We start from the raw sequence: 20614 nt of genomic DNA, 5'->3' as shown, positions 1-20614 counted from the left end.
CATTAGTCATAGATTCATAGAATCCTGCAGTGTAAAAGGAGGCCATTCGACCCATCAAGTCTGCACTGACCACAATCCCACCCAGGCCTTATACCTATAACCCCATGCATTTAACTTAGCTAGTCTCCCTGACACTGAGGGGCAATTTAGTAAGGCCAAACCATCTGAATCAGAATTTGAACTACCTTTGTCAGTGTCCATGGAAGGAGCGAGCATTAATACAATAACAACAAAATACATTTATACAGCATCCTTATTGTAGAAGCAACTGCAAATGTGGGTACAGGAAAATATACATTAAACTAATGTAGACATTTCCAGGGAGGTTTTCAAATACTTGTGGACTTTGCAGCAGGATTAAAGGATGAGGGAGGTGAAAAAGTAGAGGGGTTGAATTTTAGCAACTGAGGCAGCTAGTTTGAGTTGGGAAATTTCCCAAATTGCCAGACCAGTCTCAGTAAAAGTACCCAAATTGAGCGATTTCTGCTATTGGGAGGATTGTTGCCAGGGCAGGTGCAAGTTGGGGTTGGGCCAACCAACACTGGAAGCAAAGTGTTGACGGCCATGGGGAGCACCCAGTGCCAAGGCAGGCCATTTAGAAGACCCACCTCAGTCCCCTGGGATTCTATCTCAGTTGTTTTAGAAAAGTTTAAGTTCTCAGGTTCTCACCATCCCCATATGCCCTCATACCCCCCATGCAGACTCCATAACCACTCACCCAGTGTTCACCATGAGCCATGTGGAGATCACATAAAGTAAACTTCTAAATATCAAATACAGCTCTCATTGTACAAAGTGGTAGTGAAAAGGATTCTCAGCCATGAAACCATCATAGGTCTGAAAGCTCTTCAAGTGGTTAATTTCTTATTTTAAAAAATCTGTACGTATCTCTAATCCATTTATGCTTCTTTAAGTTGTCAATCAACTTAAAGAAACCCATGCTGAGATAATTGGAGCTTTAGAAACTCATCAACCATGAGTCTGAATCAGACTTGTAAACCTGTGACTTGTAAGGACAGGATAACTACCAACATTATTATAAGCTTAAACTTGCAATAGCACTGTGGAACAAAAAGAACTTTGGAGTCAGAAATGTGCATCATTGAAATGTCACCGATGGGTGCAGAAAATATTCAAACAAGCTAATTGATTACGTTTTAGAATCATAGAATGGAATCACAAAATCCCTACAGTGCAGAAGGAAGCCATTCAGCCCATCAAGTCTGCACCAATAACAATCCCACCTAGGCCCTATCCTCACAACCCCACATATTTACCTCACTAATCCCTCTACCTATGCATTCCAGGGCACTAAGGGGCAATTTTGCATGGTCAATACACCTAACCCGCGCATCTTTGGACTGTGGGAGGAAACCCAAGCACCCAAAAGAAATCCATGCAGACACAGAGAGAACATGCAAACTCCAAAAGACAGTCACCCAAGCCAGGAATTGAACCCAAGTCCCTGGAACTGTGAAGCAACAGTACTAACCACTGTGCCACCATGCCACCAAACAGAATAATGGGTGGAATTCATGCTGCAGCTATAAAAAGACCTGATTAGACCTCAAATGGAGTACTGTGAGGAGTTCTAGGCCCCACACCTTAACAACGATATAGTGACCTTGGAGCCAATGCAACATGGATTTACCAGAATGATACCTGGGGTCAAGTGTTCACCACAAAGGCGTGATGCCCAAGTCAGGAAATACTCAACTCAACAGAACTGTCTCCATGGAAATGACCCACGTGATTCACAATTTTAGCTCTGGGGGAATAGAAGAGTTTGAGTGAGGCCTACATCCTCTGTAGGCAATCACAGGAGCAGGTGAGAGCCAAGGCACACTGGTTAGAAGGCTTGCCTTGATTCTCTGAGACCAGAGCAGTTTTATAAAAAGCTGTAAAAGATGTCACCTCCGTCAAATCCTCATACTCTATATGCCACCTCCACATTCACCCAGAATCATCCAACGTGGCACAGTGGTTAGCACTACTACCCCACAGCGTCAGGGACCCGGATTTGATTTCAGCCTTGGGTGATTGTCTGTGTGGAGTTTGCATATTCTCCCCATGTCTCTGTGAGATTCCTTTGGGTGCTCTGGTTTCCTCCCACAATCCAAAGATGTTCAGGTTCGGTGGATTAGCCATGTTAAGTTGCCTCTTAGCGTCCCATGATATGTAGGTTAGGGGGATTAGTAGATTAAATACATGGAGTTACGTGGATAGGGTCTGGATAAGATGTGTTGCTGGAGAGTCAGTGCAGACTTGATAGGCTGAATGGCCTCCTTCTGCACTGTCAGGACTCTATGATTCTATGAATCCACTACGGCAGATCTTAGGGGCCATTCGGAGATGAAGGAAAATTTTTAACAATTTAAGGGACCTCTCATTCATACAAATTGAAAGAACTCTCCTTCATGAAATCCGTTCAAAGAGTTTAAATTCCTCAAAGTGGTCAATCTCCAATAAAACAAACACATTTCTATTCACTAACATCAAAGATAGTCAATCATTTAATACCTTCTTCAAACTGTCAATCAAATAATGAACACAGCCCCAGTGCTAAGTGGTTTGGGAGATTTTAGAACTCAGCCAACCATTCATCACAGGTTCAACTATAATGAACAATCTTGGGAAATATCAACAATAAAGTCTATTAAAATTACAGAAACAGATGGCCTGCCAAACAATGCATTCTAGAAACGCTACTTAACAGCTGTTTTTGACATGTTTAAATGGCAGGGGATTTAAATAAATTCAGATTATGACACTTAAACAGATCGTATTCACCCCACAAGAACATTTGCATCTCCTCTATCAATTCATGACTCCTAAACTCCTGGAGAGTTAAAATCCTTGGAACAGCCAAAATGGGATCTGTTCAAACTTATGAAATTATGAATAAATGAACAAAGGCAGGAGTAAGCTATTTGGCCCCTCAAGCCTATTCCACCAAGATCATAGCTCAAATCAGCATTCCATCTATTCCCAATAATCTATCAGCCCCTTGCTTGCCAAGAATTTATATACCTCTGCCTTCTAAATATTCATAGAATCTGCTTCCACTGCCTTTTCAGCAAGGGAGTTCCAAAGTCTAATAACCCTCTGAGAAAAAATTTCACCTTATCTCTGTGTTAAATGAGTGACCTTTTGATTTTAAACAGTGACCCCTAGGTCTAGATTCTCCCACAAGTGGAAACATCCTCTCCACATCCACCCTGTAAAGACTCTTCAGGATCTTGTGTTTCAATCAAGTCACCTTTCACTCTTCTAAATTCTGACATAAGCCTGGCCTGTCCAACCTTTCCTCATAAGACAACCTGCCCATTCTAGTTATTAGTCTGCTAAACCTTCTCTGAACTGCTTCCAACTTATTTACATCCTTCCTTAAATAAGGTGACCAATACTGTACACAGTATACCAGATGTGATCTCACTAATGCCCTGTACGACTGAAGCATAACCTCCCTACGTTTGTATTCAATTCCCCTCTGCAATCTCTCACCATTTACTTAGTATGCCTCTCTTTTCATCATCCTACCAGAATGGACAATTTCATACGGTGTTACAGATGATGTATTAGCTTGGATAGAGGATTGATTAACTAACAGAAAGCAAAGAGCGGGGATGTTTTTCTGGTTATTGATCAGTGACTACTGGTGTGCCTCAGGGATCAGTGTTGGGACCACAATTGTTTATGATTTACATAGATGATTTGGAGTTGGGGACCAAGTGTCATGTGTCAAAATTCACAGATGATACCAAGATGGGTGGGAAAGCAAAATGTGCAGAGGGCACTGAAAGTCTGCAAAGGGATATAGATAGTCTAAGTGAGTAGGCAGATGGAGTACAATTTGGTAAATTTGAGGTCATCCATTTTGGTAGGAATAACAGCAAAATGGACTATTATTTAAATGGTAAAAAATTGCAGCGTGCTGCTGCGCAGAGACCTGGGTGTCATTGTGCAGGAATCACACACACTTGGTTTGCAGGTGCAGCAGGTAATTAAAAAGACAAATGGAATTTTGTCCTTCATTTATTGCAAGAGGGATGGAATTTAAAAACAGCGAGGTTGTGTTGCAGCTGTATAAGGTATTGATGAGGCCACATCTGGAGTACTGTGTACAGTTTTGGTCTCCTTACTTGAGAAAGGATATACTGTCAGAGGAGGGGGTGCAGAGGAGATTCACTAGGTTGATTCCGGAGTTGAGAGTGTTGGCTTTTGAGGAGAGACTGAGTAGACTAGGACTATACTCATTGGAATTCAGAAGAATGAGGGGAGATCTTACAGAAACATATAAGATTATGAAGGGAATAGATACGATAGAAGCAGAGAAGTTGTTCCACTGGGTGTGAAACTAGAACTAGGGGGCATAGCTTCAAAATAAGGGGAAGCAGATTTAGGACTGAGTCGAGGAGGAACTTCTTCACACAAAGTGTTGTGAATCTGTGGAATTCCCTGCCCAGTAAAGCAGTTGAGGCTACCTCATTGAAGACAGATAAATTTTTGAACAGTAAAGGAATTAAGGGTTATGGTGAATGGGCAGGTAAGTGGATCTGAGTCCAAAAAGATCAGCCATGATCGTATTGAATGGTGGAGCAGGCTAGAGAGGCCAGATGACCTACTCCTGCTCCTAGTTCTTATGTTCTTATGTTTTCCCACATTATATTCCATTTTCCAGATCTTTGTCCACTCACTTAATCTTCTGCATCTTAATTTTCCTGAGTTACTCCCTCCTTTCCATTTATTGGTTTAAGGCTGCTTCTGGGATGTTATTTGTATTCTCTATACTGGAGACTGATACAAAATATCTGTTCAATTGAACATCCATTTCCTTGTGTTCCATCAACAATTGTCCAGACTCATTTTCTATAGGACAGACATTCATCTTGTTAATTCTTTTCTCATTTAAATGTTGATAGAAACTCTTACCAACTTGTCTTCAGCAATGATCCCTAAGTTTGGGTTTCCCTCCTGTGTAATACACACGCGGCGCCCCTCCATTTGCCAGCAAAGATGGAATCTGCTAGAAATAAGGACAGGAGTTCCACATCTGGTTCCTGGCTCCCAGTTTTAAAGGCCATTGAATCAGCTGGAATACAGGAAAATCCAGCCCTGAGACTCCAAAGGCGGGGTTTTCCAGCCACGTTCAGCCCCAAAACTCAAAAAACCTGCCCGAGGTCAACAGACCTTTGTATTGGTCCATGTCCCGCCTGCTACAATTCCCGTGGGGGGTGGGACGGGACAATTCTGTCCAAAGTGTTAAGTTACAAGGAGATATTTCACAAAACTAGGATTGTATTCCTGGAATTTTGGAGGTTGAGTGATAATCTGAATGAAGTTTAAGAGATTAAGGAGTTTAGATAAGGTAGATGGATAGCAACTATTTCTATTGTTTAGAGAGTCTAGGGAAAGTGGGCGTAGTTCAAAAGATTGAGAAAAGCCAGAACTTTCAGGAACGAAGTTCAGAAATGCACCTACATGGAAAAGGCAGCAGATGTTTGGAACACTCTTGCACAAAGAATTGATCTTACTGCCAAAGACCGCAATGAACTACAAAAGGTCATGAATGTAGCCCAATCCATCATGCAAACCAGTCTCCCATCCATTGACTCTGTCTACACTTCCCACTGCCTCGGCAAAGCAGCCAGCATAATTAAGGACCCCACACTCTCCAGACATTCTCTCTTCCACCTTCCTCCGTCAGGACAAAGATACAAAAGTCTGAGGTCATGTACCAACCGACTCAAGAACAGCTTCTTCCCTACTGCCATCAGACTTATGAATGGACTTACCTTGCATTAAGTTGATCTTTCTCTACACCCTAGCTATGACTGTAACACTACATTCTGCACTCTCTCATTTTGTTCTCTATGAATGGTATGCTTTGTCTGTATAGCGCAGAAGAAACAATATTTTTCACTGTATACTAATACATGTAACAATAATAAATCAAATCAAATCAAAGTTTATAACAGATCAATTGATTTTGTTTGCCAAAGGTATTCAGGAGTACAGGGCAAAGGTCGGTATACAGGGTCAGCTCAAAGACCAACCGTGATCCCATTAAAGGTTGGAACAGGCTAGAGGGGTTAAATGGCCTCCTCCAGTTCTATGGTTGCCATCAATTAGCCTTTCCTTTAGAAAGTCCTGGTTCCTGTCAAGTTGGATGGTCACTAAAAGTACCAGGGGAAGAGGATGATTGTATAATTGGCATTCTTAAAACCAAGAATAAGTCAAAAGTTTTGGCAAATTAATATCTAATCATGGGAACTATAGTCGTGTGAAAAATGTTAGCATTAAAATGATTCTAAGTGGCCAGCAAGCATGAAAACAGGAGAGTTGTAAATTCGTATTTTGGGCGAGTTTTCACTCCCAATTTTATGGACATTGAAAATATGGGCTAGACCATTTCAAATTGTGGGTGGGGCTTACTTTACCAGCCAGCCTGAAAGGGAGCTATTGCGCACGTGTAGGTCTCTGTGTCTGCACCTGCGTAATAGCAACAGCAAAGGGAGTTATTGTGCATGTAAAGACCTCTGATTCTGCACACATGCAATAGCAACACCAGAGGTCTGGCAGAGAGAGAGAGCTGTCACACCTGTACTGTTGCAGGCAGCCTGAACACAGCCCTACCCCCCACCCACAAGCCCCCACTGCCCCCCCTCCACCCAGGCCATTAATGCCCTCCCAACAATTGCAATGTAGAATGGCAGCAGGCCCTCCTTCGCTCCATCAATTACCTGCAGAGTAGCAGTGGGTCCCTCCCTCCCCACAGTTATCAGAGCTACAGAGTGGCAGCGGGCCCCCTTCCTTTTCCACATGGGCTGCCTCTTCAGGCCTGGCCCCACTCCTACTGGGCAGTGCCAAGTTGCCTGGTTGGAATTACTGAGGAGCCAGGTTGGAATTACTGAGGAGCCAGGCTGGCACTGACCAAGGGGCACCGCCCATTGCCTTTGGCATCCCCAGGGGGCCTCAAAGGCCTCCAGTTCTACTGGCAAGGCCAACAAGACTATTTCTCATTCATGGGGAGCAGGTGTTTTCTCCACTGGAAAGAACCTCTCCCAGCAAGGCCATAAAGGCAAGCAAGCCCAGACAATTCAGCACTGGGCTCGCCAAGCACATGTAAAGCAGGGTTAAAATATATTTAAGTAATTTATTCAGCCCCTTGCCCATTTCTGATGACCTCGCCAGAAATCTGGCTTGTGTAAGATCACATGAGCCAAGAAATCGGGTATGATCCTAGTTTCTTGTCCATCACACAATTTTACTGGTTCACTCCACCCATCGATGGGCAGGATGAACTGGCAAAATTCCACCCAAAATGTCTCTGAAGGCCATTGAAAGAGAAGTGACTAAGTGGCAGCAAACCACTCATCCAAGGTAATTTTGCATTTTCTTTATGTTCCAGCAAAGTGCTTGAGTTTTTTATTGAGATTGAATCGCCTTTCAGGCTTTCAGGAAGATTCTCTTTTGCATTAAACGTCCCAAGAAACTCTTGACAAGGAAGTTGATGTGTTTTGCTCCTTTTATAGTGGAAGATGCATACTGTGAAGAAACTTACACCTGCAGGATTAGCTTTGATCTTCATAGTGTGGATAAAAGCTGTTCAAATTGCAGCCATGAAACTACATACAATCCTGGAAGTCCTGGCAAACCCACACAGCTCATTTCTATATTTCCTACACACTACTTGAATTTTACAGAATCCCTACACATGCAGAAGGAGGCCATTTGGTCCATCGAGTCTGCATTGACCCTCCAAAAGTGCACTCTAACTAGGACCACTGCCCCCCATCCCTATGACTATGCATATTGATCTTAATCAATCCCCCTAACCTATATATCTTTCGACACAAACTGGCAATTTAGCATGGCTAATCTACCTAACCTCGAGCTTTTGGGAAACCTATTCTCAGAACTGACAGACAGTTTATTAGGACCTGTTAGTGTTAACAGAAGCAAAATGAACATTAATGGGACTGTGGATTTACATTTTACATATTTCCCACAAGGCTGTGTTATGAAGTTAAGTAGCACACAAAAAGAAAATCCTCAAAAACTCCTGGTCGAGATGACATCATGACATATCACAATCTCATACTGTCATGGAAGCCCACATCTCTTGAGGGTAGATGCTGGGAGAAAGAGTATTATAAAACCAGGGCTGAAGTTAATCCCTAATCTTGGTTCAGTTTAGTAGCTGAGGACCATGGGACCATTTACAATATATGAAAAATCTCACATCCAGACACAGTCTTGTCTACAAAACCCTACTTTCTGCTGATAAATTTCTGCCATCGCTCGTGTGTCAATTAATTCTAAGTTTTCATGGAGATTGGCAAAGTAAACTTGTTATCCTATAATCACCACTGAAGGAACTGTAGCAGATTGACGTTGCATCTCGCAGCTCCTCAGAGTTCAGGGAAAACAACTCATGAGGAAAAGTTATCTTACACAATCAGCTGTTAGTATGTAGAATGTACTGCCCAATAGGGTGAAGGACAAAAATATAACAGTAACTTCAAAAGTGAATTGGACAAAAACTTCAAAGGAAAAAATACTGTGGTGATATGGAATAAGGACACTGGCTGCAAGTTGTCCTTCAATTAAGCTATACATCATCCTGTCCTGGTTTCACTTCCTCTTTAGCAGACTACTTATTCTCTTTGAAAAATCATAACTGTCAATCAGGCTTAGAGTCTTTGTAAATATTGTGGTTAGGAACAATGGGGATGCTTGAGATGCATTCAAGCGTGAAGAGAAATGTAAATAAACAGAGTGGACTGGAGCATGAGTAGACATCCATTAAGCCGTGAAAGTCTATTTCAAAGCACTATACTGTGAAATTGAAAGAGATCAAAAGTTTTCAATGCAATAGGGAGGGTTTCAAAGGTTTTAGCTTTCTAGGAAGGCTTAGAGATCTTAAATAAAAGTTGTACGAATACAAAGGAGTAGAGTGAACAGCTGTGGAAAAAAGAACCACCTCCCCTCCCCCAGTGAAATTGACATCTCCACTCTGTCAGGGAGCTTCAAAGAGGTCTGCTGACACCTGCAGCTTCTGGGAGAGAGAAAGGGAAATCCCTGTTGCACGATGGAGTGTCATTGTGATTTAAAATCCTGCCAGGTTGACCAGACCATTTCAAAATTTTCACAGCTGACAGGTAGGAATGAAAGTATTGATCACAGAGCTTCCTGAAATCACCATGCCAAAGGGTGATCTTCAGGTTTGCCAATGATTGAAGGGGCAGTCAAGCCACAAAACTCCCATCCAGGGGGCGAATGGTGAGTTAATGCCTCAGGCTTAGAGTCTTTGTAAACATTGGGCTAAGAACCGGGGATTCTTGAGAGGTATTCAAGCATGAAGAGAAATGTAAATAAATACAGCTGGCTGGATCCTGACTAGAAATCCATTAAGCTGTGAATGAAAGTCTATTTCAAAGCATTTTACTATGAATTTGAAAGAGATCAAAGGTTTACAATGCAATAGAGAGGCCCACCCAAACCCCAGGGCCCTTGAGGGACTCTTCCTCTTCACCATGGCAGTAGCAGAGGGGCAAATAGCTGCTGAATCTACCTTCATGAATTCCATCAGGGCCCAAGACACCAGGCCAGGGTGTCAGTGCACCATTGGCACTGCCAAGGCACATGGCCTGAAGATGGGCCAGTGGGGCTTTAAGGGAAATGGCAGGCTGAGGGGGTGTGATTTGATGAGGGGAGTCTGAGTGGGGACCTGAGGCAGGGTCTGAAGGAGAGAGAGAGCTGAGTGGGGCTATGAGCGTATGAGTGGGGGAAGGAGGTATTGAGGGGATTGGGTTGGAGCACCCTCGTGTCTGTGTGGTGTTTGGGCAGTGGGACTGGGGTAGGGATGCCCATTATTTGAATGCTGTGGGGAGGATGCTTCTCTTTACCGAGTAGTTGCTGTTGATCCTTGACCCTCGGGGTCCAACATACCAGGTCCACGAGGACGTGTACGAAAGCCCCCTCGGTGCAGATCCCGCTGCGAAGGTGGATGAACAGCGGGAGGGAATTGAATCAGGCTTCACGTTTACTAATCAGACAGAAAATAGGCAACTTGAATATTTATCGGGTTCCTGGCCACACTGGCCAACCTAGTGGACTGAGAGCATTGGAACAAGTTTGACAACCGGTGTAAAACTTGTATTTTGGCCGACGCCCAAGCCATTGCTGTTCTCGCCAGGAGAATCGCAGCCAGAATGCCACCTTGTCTTTGCACAACTTATCTGCTCTGGAATTCCATCCAATTCTTGAGAACTGGAACAAGCAGCATGGAAGTTTGCAGCAAGCTGTAAAATATCAATCTGTACATGTTCCCCACAATTAGGTATATTGCTGTTAATGCTGGAGTTGCTTGGAGTGAGGCAAGATTCTAAAGATTCACTGAATAATCATGATGTGGAGATGCCAGTGTTGGACTGGGGTGGGTCACCTGATGAAGGAGCAGCGCTCCGAAAGCTCGCGATTCCATATAAACCTGTTGAACATTAACCTGGTGTTGTGAGACTTCTTACTGTGCTCACTGAATAGGAGCATGGGTTTGAGATATGATTATATTATAGGCCAAATCTAGGACCCAGACTCATAGAATCATAGAAGCTCTATAGTGCAGAATGAGGCCATTCGGTCCATTGAGCCTGCACCGACAACAATTCCAGACCCTACCCTCGTAACCTCATGTATTTATCCTACTAATCTCCCTGACACTAAGCGGCAACTTAGCATGGCCAATCAATCTAACTCACATATCTTTGGACTGTGGGAAGAAACTGGAGCACCTGGAGGAAACCAAGGCAGACACAGGGAGAATGTACAAACTCCACCCAGACAGTGACCCAAGGCGTAGTGAGACTGCAATGCTAACCACTGTGCCACCGTGCCAACCTCTCTCATACCTCAATTTATTCTGCATTGATTGCCTTCTGGTGCAACATCTCTCAGAACTATCCCTAAAATGTTTGCACCAGGGTCGGGGTAAAACAGGTCTGAAGCATTTGCTTAAATACTTTGGTTACGTAAATCTGGCAGAAGACGTACAAAAAGGAACATGCTCCCAATTATTTTTCTGAGAATTAATAGAAGCATCATTGAACAAAATGCAATGTATAACTGCAAAAGTTAAAGTATCCTAGAGAAATATTTTATTTCCTACAAATGCTTTTGTTGTTCCACAATGTGAAAAGAAATCCTAAATCCTTCCAGAGTTGCAGCAAGAGCGATTATACACTATTGAGAAAGGGTCCGTTTATTCCAGAATTACAATATGGAAACTGATTTCGGCTTTGGAAAGGATTAGGCTGGGACCAAAGAAGCATACACCCCAACAGCACAGAAAGAGGTCATTCAGCCCATTGCATCTATGCTGGCTTCCTGTAAAGCCCATTCATTGGTGCTGGCTCTGAAAGGCCGCAACATTTAGTTTCACTCCCTTGTTCCTCCTCCATATTCTCTGGAAAAAAATGTTTTCCAAATATTTATCTGTTACAAAACTACATCAAGGAACAATCCTTGATCCAAAATGTGCAATATAGGCTGGATTTTATGGGATGTCACATTCCCTGCCTTCACCACCAAGCTAAAAGGTCCAGGTGAGGAGAGTCAGCCCATGATCCTGACAGCAGTCCTGTGGCAATTTAACCTGGGGAGCAGCATTATTGGCTTTAAGGCCATCCTTTTCTTGGGAGGACGTCCTGCCTTGGAGAGCTGCCAGTCAATCAGTTGGCCAGCACCACTGCAGCCCCAGCAGGGTCAGCTGAAAGCAGTATCCACTGCTGGAACCACAGGCAGTCCCACCACACCAAAGAACCCAGGTAAGTCCCAGGTCAGGGGTTTTGACAAAGGGGAGTAAGGGCCAAATTCAAGAGATCTGGGGGAGTGTTAAAGGGGGGAACGATGTCGAGGAGCAGAAGTGTCTCGAATGTGCTTCTCTGAAGACCTTGGGTCTTCCCTGCCTTGGGAGGGATGAGATTGGCCACTTAAGGATCTCAATTGGCCCAACTGTGAGCAGACTACCTCAACTGGCCTTATTGTGGGCAGATTACCTCAGCTGGCCCAAGTCTGGGTGCCTCCCACACTTCAATGCCTCCTTTCCTGTCTGTAGAATTCAAATAGGTCAGGGCTGGATCCCTACCCTCTTCAACCGCACCTGCATGTTAGCTTAAAATAATCCCTATATATCATGTTTCAAAATGAAGCAAAGTCAAATCTTTTGACAAATTTACTCTAAGATTGGAAAGGAAGTTTCCTGTAAACCGCCAGTTGCCCCTCTTCAGTCACTTGCGGGTGAATATCGAAGCCAGTGCTCCATGGTGAGGTACAGTGCCCACTCTGGTGCTCTAACAGTCATTTTCACCTAGATTTGTTCCAACATCTGTCTTTGTTGATGATGCCCAGCCCCAGGGCTTCAAAGGTATTTCGAAAATATCCAGAACATCAATCTCACATGAAACCAAAGGAAAACAGCGAATGTCATTGAACAATAAACATCAGCACTGTCATCAGCTTACCTCTGGGCTGCAGTCCAAGGGTGTTTCTCTTCCAGTTTTGTTAAGAGTGCTACAGTCAGCTGCTTATCACCCTCAAGGCATCCTCCAGATACTAACTGGACTTCTAAGGCCCTGCAAACTTGTTCGTGGCCGTCCTTCCTGGGACTATTTGCAGAGACCTGAGTTTGAGCACAATTATTATAACTTTTCATTGAATGAATACATGATTCCCTTTAATAAACTGTCATACTATTACAGTACTTAAGTCTCCATAAAGCACTCAGAAGGCACTTGCATAATTACTTATCATGCTTCTAAAATCCTTATGGCTAAATGGCACAATTACTCACAATATTTCCCTCAGCTAATGAAAGTAACTGAAGGCAGTAGGGGCAATTCTGCGATAATTAAAAAATCTTCAATCAGAGCTATTTTATGGAAAGACACTAATACGTTTATCACTGCAAATCAGACTAACTAATCCTAACTGACTTCATTTCCAACTAATTGGCATTTTGGGGCATTATGGCAAGAGCAGTCAAAATGCTTGCACAGTTGTGCGTATTTAATGGAGAAACTAACTCAGACACTCCCGTTTCTCTGAACTTGAAAAGAACATTGTCAGGGCCAATGTCCTTAATGCTTAAAGTCAGCTGTCATTTTGTGCACTGACATAAAAAGAGTTTATACCGCAAAATGAAAAAAAAAGAGAGATAGCGGTTGAAAGAAAAATCAATGGGTGGAATTCTCCTATGCCTTCGCTGGCAGGTTCAGTGACAGGCAGTGGGGTGGGGGGCAGAGAGGGGAAGGTCGGCAGGAGTCCCAGAATTCACTTTTATGCTAGCATGAATTTCCCACAAGTTCTTGTGCTGGTGCCTGCCATTGTGGATCAAAACTGATTTCCATTCCACTAATCATAGAATCCCTACAGTGCAGAAGGAGGCCAGTTGATCCATCGAGTCTGCACCAACAATCCCACCCAAGTCCTATCCTATCATATTTACCCCACTAATCCCTCTAACCTCCACATTCCGGGACTCTAAGGGTCAATTTAGTATGGCCAATCAACCTAATCCACACATCTTTGGACTTTGGGAGAAAACGGGAGCACCCAGGGGAAACCCATGCAGACGTGGGGAGAACGTGCAAACTTCACACAGACAGTGATGCAAACCAGTAATCGAACCCAGGTCTCTGGCGCTGTGAGACAGCAGTGCTAACTACTGTGCCACCGTGCCGACGATAAACAATCTCCAGATATGTTGTTCCTACGCTCTTCCTCATATCGTGGCTGTCTTAGGACCGACACTCACCACACCACCACCAATCACACCAGCTCCTCCTCATTCCTCATCCATCGCTCAAAACATGGAAACTGCCTAACCCCCTGAGGATATTGAAAGACAAACTTGATGTCACCTAACCACTATTTTTGGATTGATTTCATATTTCCCACCCTCTTCCTGCCCGGCATCATGACAGCATCGACACTGGCCATCCACCTGAGTTTCTCAATGAACTAATAAAAAAGAAATAAGGTTAATATTGTAAAGATTCATTCCTGCCCATGCAATACATATTTCCAAAATGTAATCAATCTTTTGATTCAAGTTAGGGAAAAGACACAGTTGTGATTCGTTTGACAAATATTACCGCATTTTTCAAAATGTCAATGAACCATGAACAATGTACATTCTTTGTGTTACTCCTTCTTTTTACAAATAAATGCATATAAAGTTATGCCATTTAGAAAGGTCTCACTTCCATTCTAAACATGCTGCTGTCTCCATCAACCTCTGACAACATAATTTATCAGCTATAAATTTGGAGTCTGACTAAACAAATTGACATCTCTTGCTGTGTGTTTACCAGACATGGCTATAAAAAACTGATAGTCAAAGCCTTCCTATGCAAATTATTGGAAGAAAAAGATCCTTCATTAAAACAACATCTATTCATATTAACGCCGAATTTCTTTAGAAACTCAATACATTTCTGGCCAATTCGGTAACCAAATTAATGGTTCATTTGGACGCATCTGAACACCCGCTCTTAAATGGGGTATTCTGGCCAGTGAGTTGACCATTAACACAATTGATCTGTTTACTGAACGAAGAGAGAGGGTGCCATTATGCACATGCAATGGCACAGTGGCACAGCACTGCTGCTTCACAGCACCAGGGACCCCAGTTCATTTCCCAGCTTGGGTCACTGTCTGTGCAAGATCTGCACGTTGTCCCTGTGTCGGCATGGGTTTCCTACAGAGCTCAGATTTCCTTCCACAGTCCAAAAAATATGCTACTTAGATGCATTGGCCATGCTAAATTCTCCCTCAGTGTACCCGAGCAGGAGCTGGAGTGTGGCAACTGGCAGATTTTCACACTAACTTCATTGCAGTGTTAGTGCAAGCCTACTTGTACTTGTAAGCCTACTAAAATAAACAATGATATTGAATTGCCAATCCCAGAATTAGGGTTTCAAGCACTATATTTGTGGTGTTTTCGATATTTTGAAAAAATGTCTTGAGTATCTGAAGTCAGGAATAATTAATGTATGATACCAACTCTGAATTACTTAACATTTTAATATGACATTAATTCGTTCATAAGCTTAGGATTCGTTAACCCATTGTAAAGAAACATATATATTTCTCTGTTAAACTCATAGAACAAGTAATGTCATAGAGATACTTAAAGTATTTGTATATCAGCATTAAAGGGTCATTTCTTCGTTCTTCTGTTTGCCATAGAATTGGGGATAAGTGCTGATCAAAGGCTCCACAATGAGATGCCAAATTAATTTAAAAAATAATCCATAATTATCATAAGAACAGAAAATGCTCAGCAAATCAGGTAGCTTTCGCCAAGAGAGAGAAACACGGTTAAACTCTCAAACTGTTGGGTTGAAAGGTCAACATAAGGTCATCAACCTGAATGGTTAACTCTGACCATAATTTGCTGGTCTCACACATCCTGCTCTCGCTACCATTAAGAACAGAGAACTTGGCTCTCAGCAAATCTCCCTTCACTGCAGCAGGAATGGAAAATCCCAGCTGTGGGCAAGTTCGGGGAATTCTGGTCTTTGTTTTTTTCTCTCTCTCTCCGGAGATGCTACCTGCTTGATACTTCCAGCATTTCCAGCTTTTATTTCAGATTTCCAGCGTCCTGCTTTGAAAATCGCTACATGTTGAGGTGCTGGTGTTTATAGTTTGCAGATTGTTTCTATTTATAACCTTTTATCCAACTTAAAACAACTGCAAGAATCATAAGGAATGGCAGCACAAGTAGGCCATTCGGCCCATCAAGCCTGCTCTGCCATTCAATAGCATCTTGGATGATCTGATTGTGGCCTTGACTTTGCTTTCTCACCTTCCTCCACATAACTCTTAGTTTGCATGTCAATCGAAAATCTAACTCAAGATTGAATATAATCAATGTCCCAACCCCTCTGCTTTCTATGGTCAAAATCCTGACAGCACTGAGGGTGCTACAGTGCTTCAAGAAGACAGCTCACCACCACCTTCTGAATGGCAATTAGGCTTGGACAATAAATGATGACTTAGCCAGATTTACATCCCATAAATTAATTATTTAAAAAGATTCTAAAAACTAACAACCCTCCCGAGAGTAGAACTTCCTCCTTTCACCATCTTAAATATGAAACACCTTATTTTAAAAAGTGTGCCCTCCAGTTCTACATTCCCCCCAAAAAATTAAATATCCTCTCAACATCTAGTGGGTCAAGCCCCCTCAGGATCTTACATGTCTTAATAAGACCACCTTTCATTCTTCAAAACACCCACCTTCCCTCACAAGATCAGCCTAATGAACCTTCTCTGACCTGCTTCCAATGCAAGTGTGTCGCTCCTTATAAGGAGGTCAAAACTGTACACAGTACTCCAAGTGCAGTCTCACCAGCTGTAGCAAGACTTCTCCATTTTAAATTCCTTCCCTCTTGCAATAAGTGCCAGCTTTCCATTTGCCTTCCTGATTATTTGCTGTACCCGCATTCTAACTCTTTTGATTCATAGAATCCTACATGCAACAAGAGATTATTCAGCCCATTGAGCTTACACAGACAACAATCACACCGAGGTCCCATCCTCATGACCCCATGTATTTAGCCCCATGGATTCCAGGGAAGTGCCGGAAGATTGGAAAACAGCTAATGTTACGCCGCTGTTTAAAAAAGGTAGCAGGCAAAAGGCAAGGAATTATAGGCCGGTTAGTTTAATGTCTGTAGTTGGAAAAATGCTTGAATCCGTCATCAAAGAAGAAATAGCGAGGCACCTAGAAAAGAATGATTTGACAGAGCTGACGCAGCACGGATTCTTTAAGGGGAAGTCGTGTTTGGCAAATTTATTGGATTTCTATGAGGATGTGACTAGTGCGGTAGACAGAGGGGAACCGGTGGATGTGGTGTTTCTCGATTTTCAAAAGGCGTTTGAAAAGGTGCCGCACAAAAGGTTGCTTCAGAAGGTTAGGGTGCATGGAGTTGGGGGTAAGGTGTTAGCATGGACAGAGGATTGGTTGTCTAATAGGAGGCAGAGAGTTGGTATCAATGGGTGCTATTCTGGTTGGCGGTTGGTGACTAGTGGAGTGCCGCAGGGATCAGTGCTGGGGCCTCAGCTATTTACCATTTATATAGATGATCTGGAGGAGGGGGCTGAGTGTAGGGTGACGAAATTTGCTGATGACACAAAGATGAGTGGAAAAGCAAATTGTGCAGAGGGTGTGGAAAGTCTGCAGAGGGATCTGGATAGGCTGAGCGAGTGGGCGAGGACCTGGCAGATGGAGTATAATGTTAGCAAGTGTGAGGTTATCCACTTTGGCAGAAATAATAGTAGGAGGGATTACTATTTAAAGGGCGAAAAGCTGCAGCATGCTACAGTGCAGAGGGACCTGGGGGTCCTTGTGCATGAGTTGCAAAAACCCAGTCTGCAGGTGCAGCAGGTAATCAAGAAGGCGAATGGTATGCTGGCCTTTATAGCGAGGAGGATAGAATATAAAAGCAGGGAGGTCTTGCTGCAACTGTACAGGACACTGGTGAGGCCACAGCTGGAGTACTGTGTGCAGTTTTGATCGCCGCACTTGTGCAAGGATATTTTGGCCTTGGAGGGAGTGCAGAGGAGGTTCACTAGGCTGATACTGGAGATGAGGGGGTTGGACTCTGAAGAGACACTAAATAGACTGGGTCTGTACTCGTTGGAGTTTAGAAGGATGAGGGGGGATCTTATAGAGACATATAAGATAATGAAAGGGATGGATAGGGTAGAGGTAGAGAGCTTCTTCCCGCTCAGAAAGGACAGCAGGACTAGAGGGCACAGCCTCAAGATAAGGGGCAGTGCAGTTTAGAACGGAGTTGAGGAGGAACTTCTTCACTCAAAGGGTGGTGAATCTCTGGAATTCTCTGCCCGTTGAAGTGGTGGAGGCTACCTCGCTAAATATATTTAAGTCACGGGTAGATAGGTTTTTGACAGACAAGGGAATTAAGGGTTATGGGGAGAAAGGGGGAAAGTGGAACTGATCCACTTCAGATCAGCCATGATCTTATTGAATGGCGGGATAGGCTCAAAGGGCTAGATGGCCTACTCCTGCTCCTATTTCTTATGTTCTTATGTTCATATTTTCCCACACTATACTCCCATTGCCAAAACCTTGCTTTCCTACTTATCCTTGTATCATCAGCAAATTTACTATAATACAATCAGTCATTAATATACATTGTTGAGGCTCCAGTACTGATCCTGGTGGTACTCTGCTATTTAAAGTTTGCCAACTTGAAAATGACTCATTTATCCTGACTGTTTCCTCTTAGTTGGCCAATGTCCTAACCATGTTAATATGCCACCCCCAATGAAATGAGCTCATTTCTTATGCAGTAACTTTTATACAGCATTTTATTGAATGCCATTGGGAAATCCAAGTGCATTATATCTACTGGTTTCCCTTTACCCAAGCTTGTTATATCCTCAAAGAACTTGAATAGACTTCCCTTTCACAAAACTGTGTAGTCTCTATCTGGTGGTATTAAGATTTTCCGAATGTCCTGCCATCACTTCCTTAATAACATGTTCCAGCATTTCCCCTATTCCAGACTAACTGGCCTATAGGTTCCTTCTCTGTCACCCTCCTTTCTTGAACAGAGGTGTTACATTTCTGGACGATTCTTTAAAACGGAGATGAAGAGGAATTTCTTCAGGCAGAAAGTTGTGAATCTGTGGAACTCTTTGCCACAGAAGCTGTGGAGGCCACGTCATTGAGTGTATTTAAGACAGAGATAGATAGGTTCTTGATTAATAAGGGGATCAGGGGTTATAGGGAAAAGGCAGGAGAATGGGGATAAGAAAAAAACTGCCATGATTTAATGGCAGAGTGACTCGAAGGGCCGAGTGGCATAATTCTGCTCCTATGTCTCATGGTCTTATGGATTTCCGACCCGCTGAGATACTTCCAGACTCTAGGAAATTTTGGAAGATTTTAACCAATTCATCCACTGGCCGGAACTTTCTGACCGTTCACGTCGGCCAGATCTTCTAGTCCTGCAGGATTTTCTGCACCCCTGCCACAGGTTTCCTGGTGGTGAGAGGTGCCTTTAACAGGCAACCTTGTTGACAAAGGCAGGACAAGAAGATCCTGCCAACAGCCAATGTCAAGCTGCCTCTGTCATCGCAAAACCCACAGTCTCTTTAGCCACTTCCTTTAAGGCCTTAGAATGCAGGCCATTAGATTCAGCGAACTGGTCCACCATTCATCTTCGTAGAATTGTTTTTAATGATCTAGTCATCCATCTTGTGTTGAATGCTGCGTGCATTCAGAGAAAGAGCCTTAAATTCCATCTTCATACCACTTTGTTCCTCATATTATTTGCTGGTGCACCTGCAGGCTCTGACCCTCCCTGTCACACTCTGGCTATCATTACCTGTATCACTACCCTCCACTAACTATTGTCTTCTGCATTCTCTTTAACCTTCCAAATCTTCTCTCATACAAACCCTTCCCCCATTATTTAGTTTAAAGCCCCCTTATAGCCCTAGTTGTACAATTCACCGGTTTAATGGTTCCAGTGCGATTTGGATCAGGGCAGCCCCAATGGTCCAGCATTCTCTTTCCTAGTACTAGTGCCAATGCTCCATGAATCAAATGCCATTTCTCTCCACACCAATTTTTGAAATTAGTTGCCTAATGCCAAGTAGATAATTCTTAAAGCAAAATAAGTTGAATCTACGGGCACTTCTTAAGGTGCACTTGATCTGCCTCCATGACATTGTAAACACTGTCAGTCTCCCTTTTTCAATTTGCTTACCTCTTCTTTCAAACTTCTGTTCTTCTCTTGGCGGTCTTCTCCTGAACAAGACTCAAGATGTACTCGGTGATCTGGCTGGATCAGCACCCCACTTAACTTCAGGTCCCCAAGGTAGGTGAGAACCATTTCAGGGTAAGCCTGCAGGGGTAAAAAAACACAAGATGTTGAAGAGCCTGGATGTTGCCATATTGGTGAAATTCTGACAATGCACAATACAGAACAAAACAAAAAATCTCCGGACATAATTTTGAAGTAAAATCTTCATCTAACTGTGATAACCCCCAGGACTTGCATGAGGAATCACTGATTGGCCTTCTTGTAGAACTCGTTGAATTTGAAGCTCATAGAAATATAGAAGATAGGGTCAGGAGGAGGCCCATTCAGCCCTTCGAGCCTGCTCTGCCATTCATCATGATCATGGCTGATCATTCAACTCAATAGCCTAACCCTGCTGTCTCCCCATAATCTTTGATCCCATTCTCCCCAAGTATTATATCTAGCCACCTCTTGAAGACATTCAATGTTTTGGCAACAACTACTTTCTGTGGTAATGAACTCCACTGGCTCACCACTCTTTGTGTGAAGAAATGTCTCCTCATTTCCATCCTAAATGGTCTACCCTGTATCCTCAGACTGTAACCCCTGTTTCTGGACACCCCCACCATAGGGAACATCCTCCAGGGATTGATAACTAACCAACGAGTTGGAGCTCTCATACAACCCCATATAAAGCAGGCCCCTGAGTGGATCCATTATCCCTTATTGTCCAGGGTTGCGGTTTTTGTTTTACTTTATTTTGTGCAATA

The 20614-nt window shown here is 43.2% G+C and overlaps 1 protein-coding gene across 3 annotated transcripts in view; it reads right to left on the bottom strand.

Annotated features, from left to right (window-relative positions):
- The window catches only part of LOC145343740 (doublecortin domain-containing protein 1-like), a 469487-nt gene that overhangs the window by 223919 nt on the left and 224954 nt on the right, over positions 1 to 20614 (bottom strand). For all 3 annotated transcript variants that reach the window (XM_080190005.1, XM_080190008.1, XM_080190007.1), the window contains 2 exons: positions 19809 to 19946; positions 12525 to 12682 (listed from right to left, as the gene is read on the bottom strand). In XM_080190005.1, the coding sequence (XP_080046131.1) occupies positions 12525 to 12682; positions 19809 to 19946 (296 nt within the window). The remainder of the gene's footprint in view (positions 1 to 12524; positions 12683 to 19808; positions 19947 to 20614) is intronic.

The sequence above is a fragment of the Carcharhinus amblyrhynchos genome, chromosome 6, assembly GCF_965287045.1.
Source record: "Carcharhinus amblyrhynchos chromosome 6, sCarAmb.v2.hapA, whole genome shotgun sequence".
NCBI lineage: Eukaryota > Metazoa > Chordata > Chondrichthyes > Carcharhiniformes > Carcharhinidae > Carcharhinus > Carcharhinus amblyrhynchos.
This window is presented reverse-complemented; position numbering and strand designations above follow the sequence as displayed.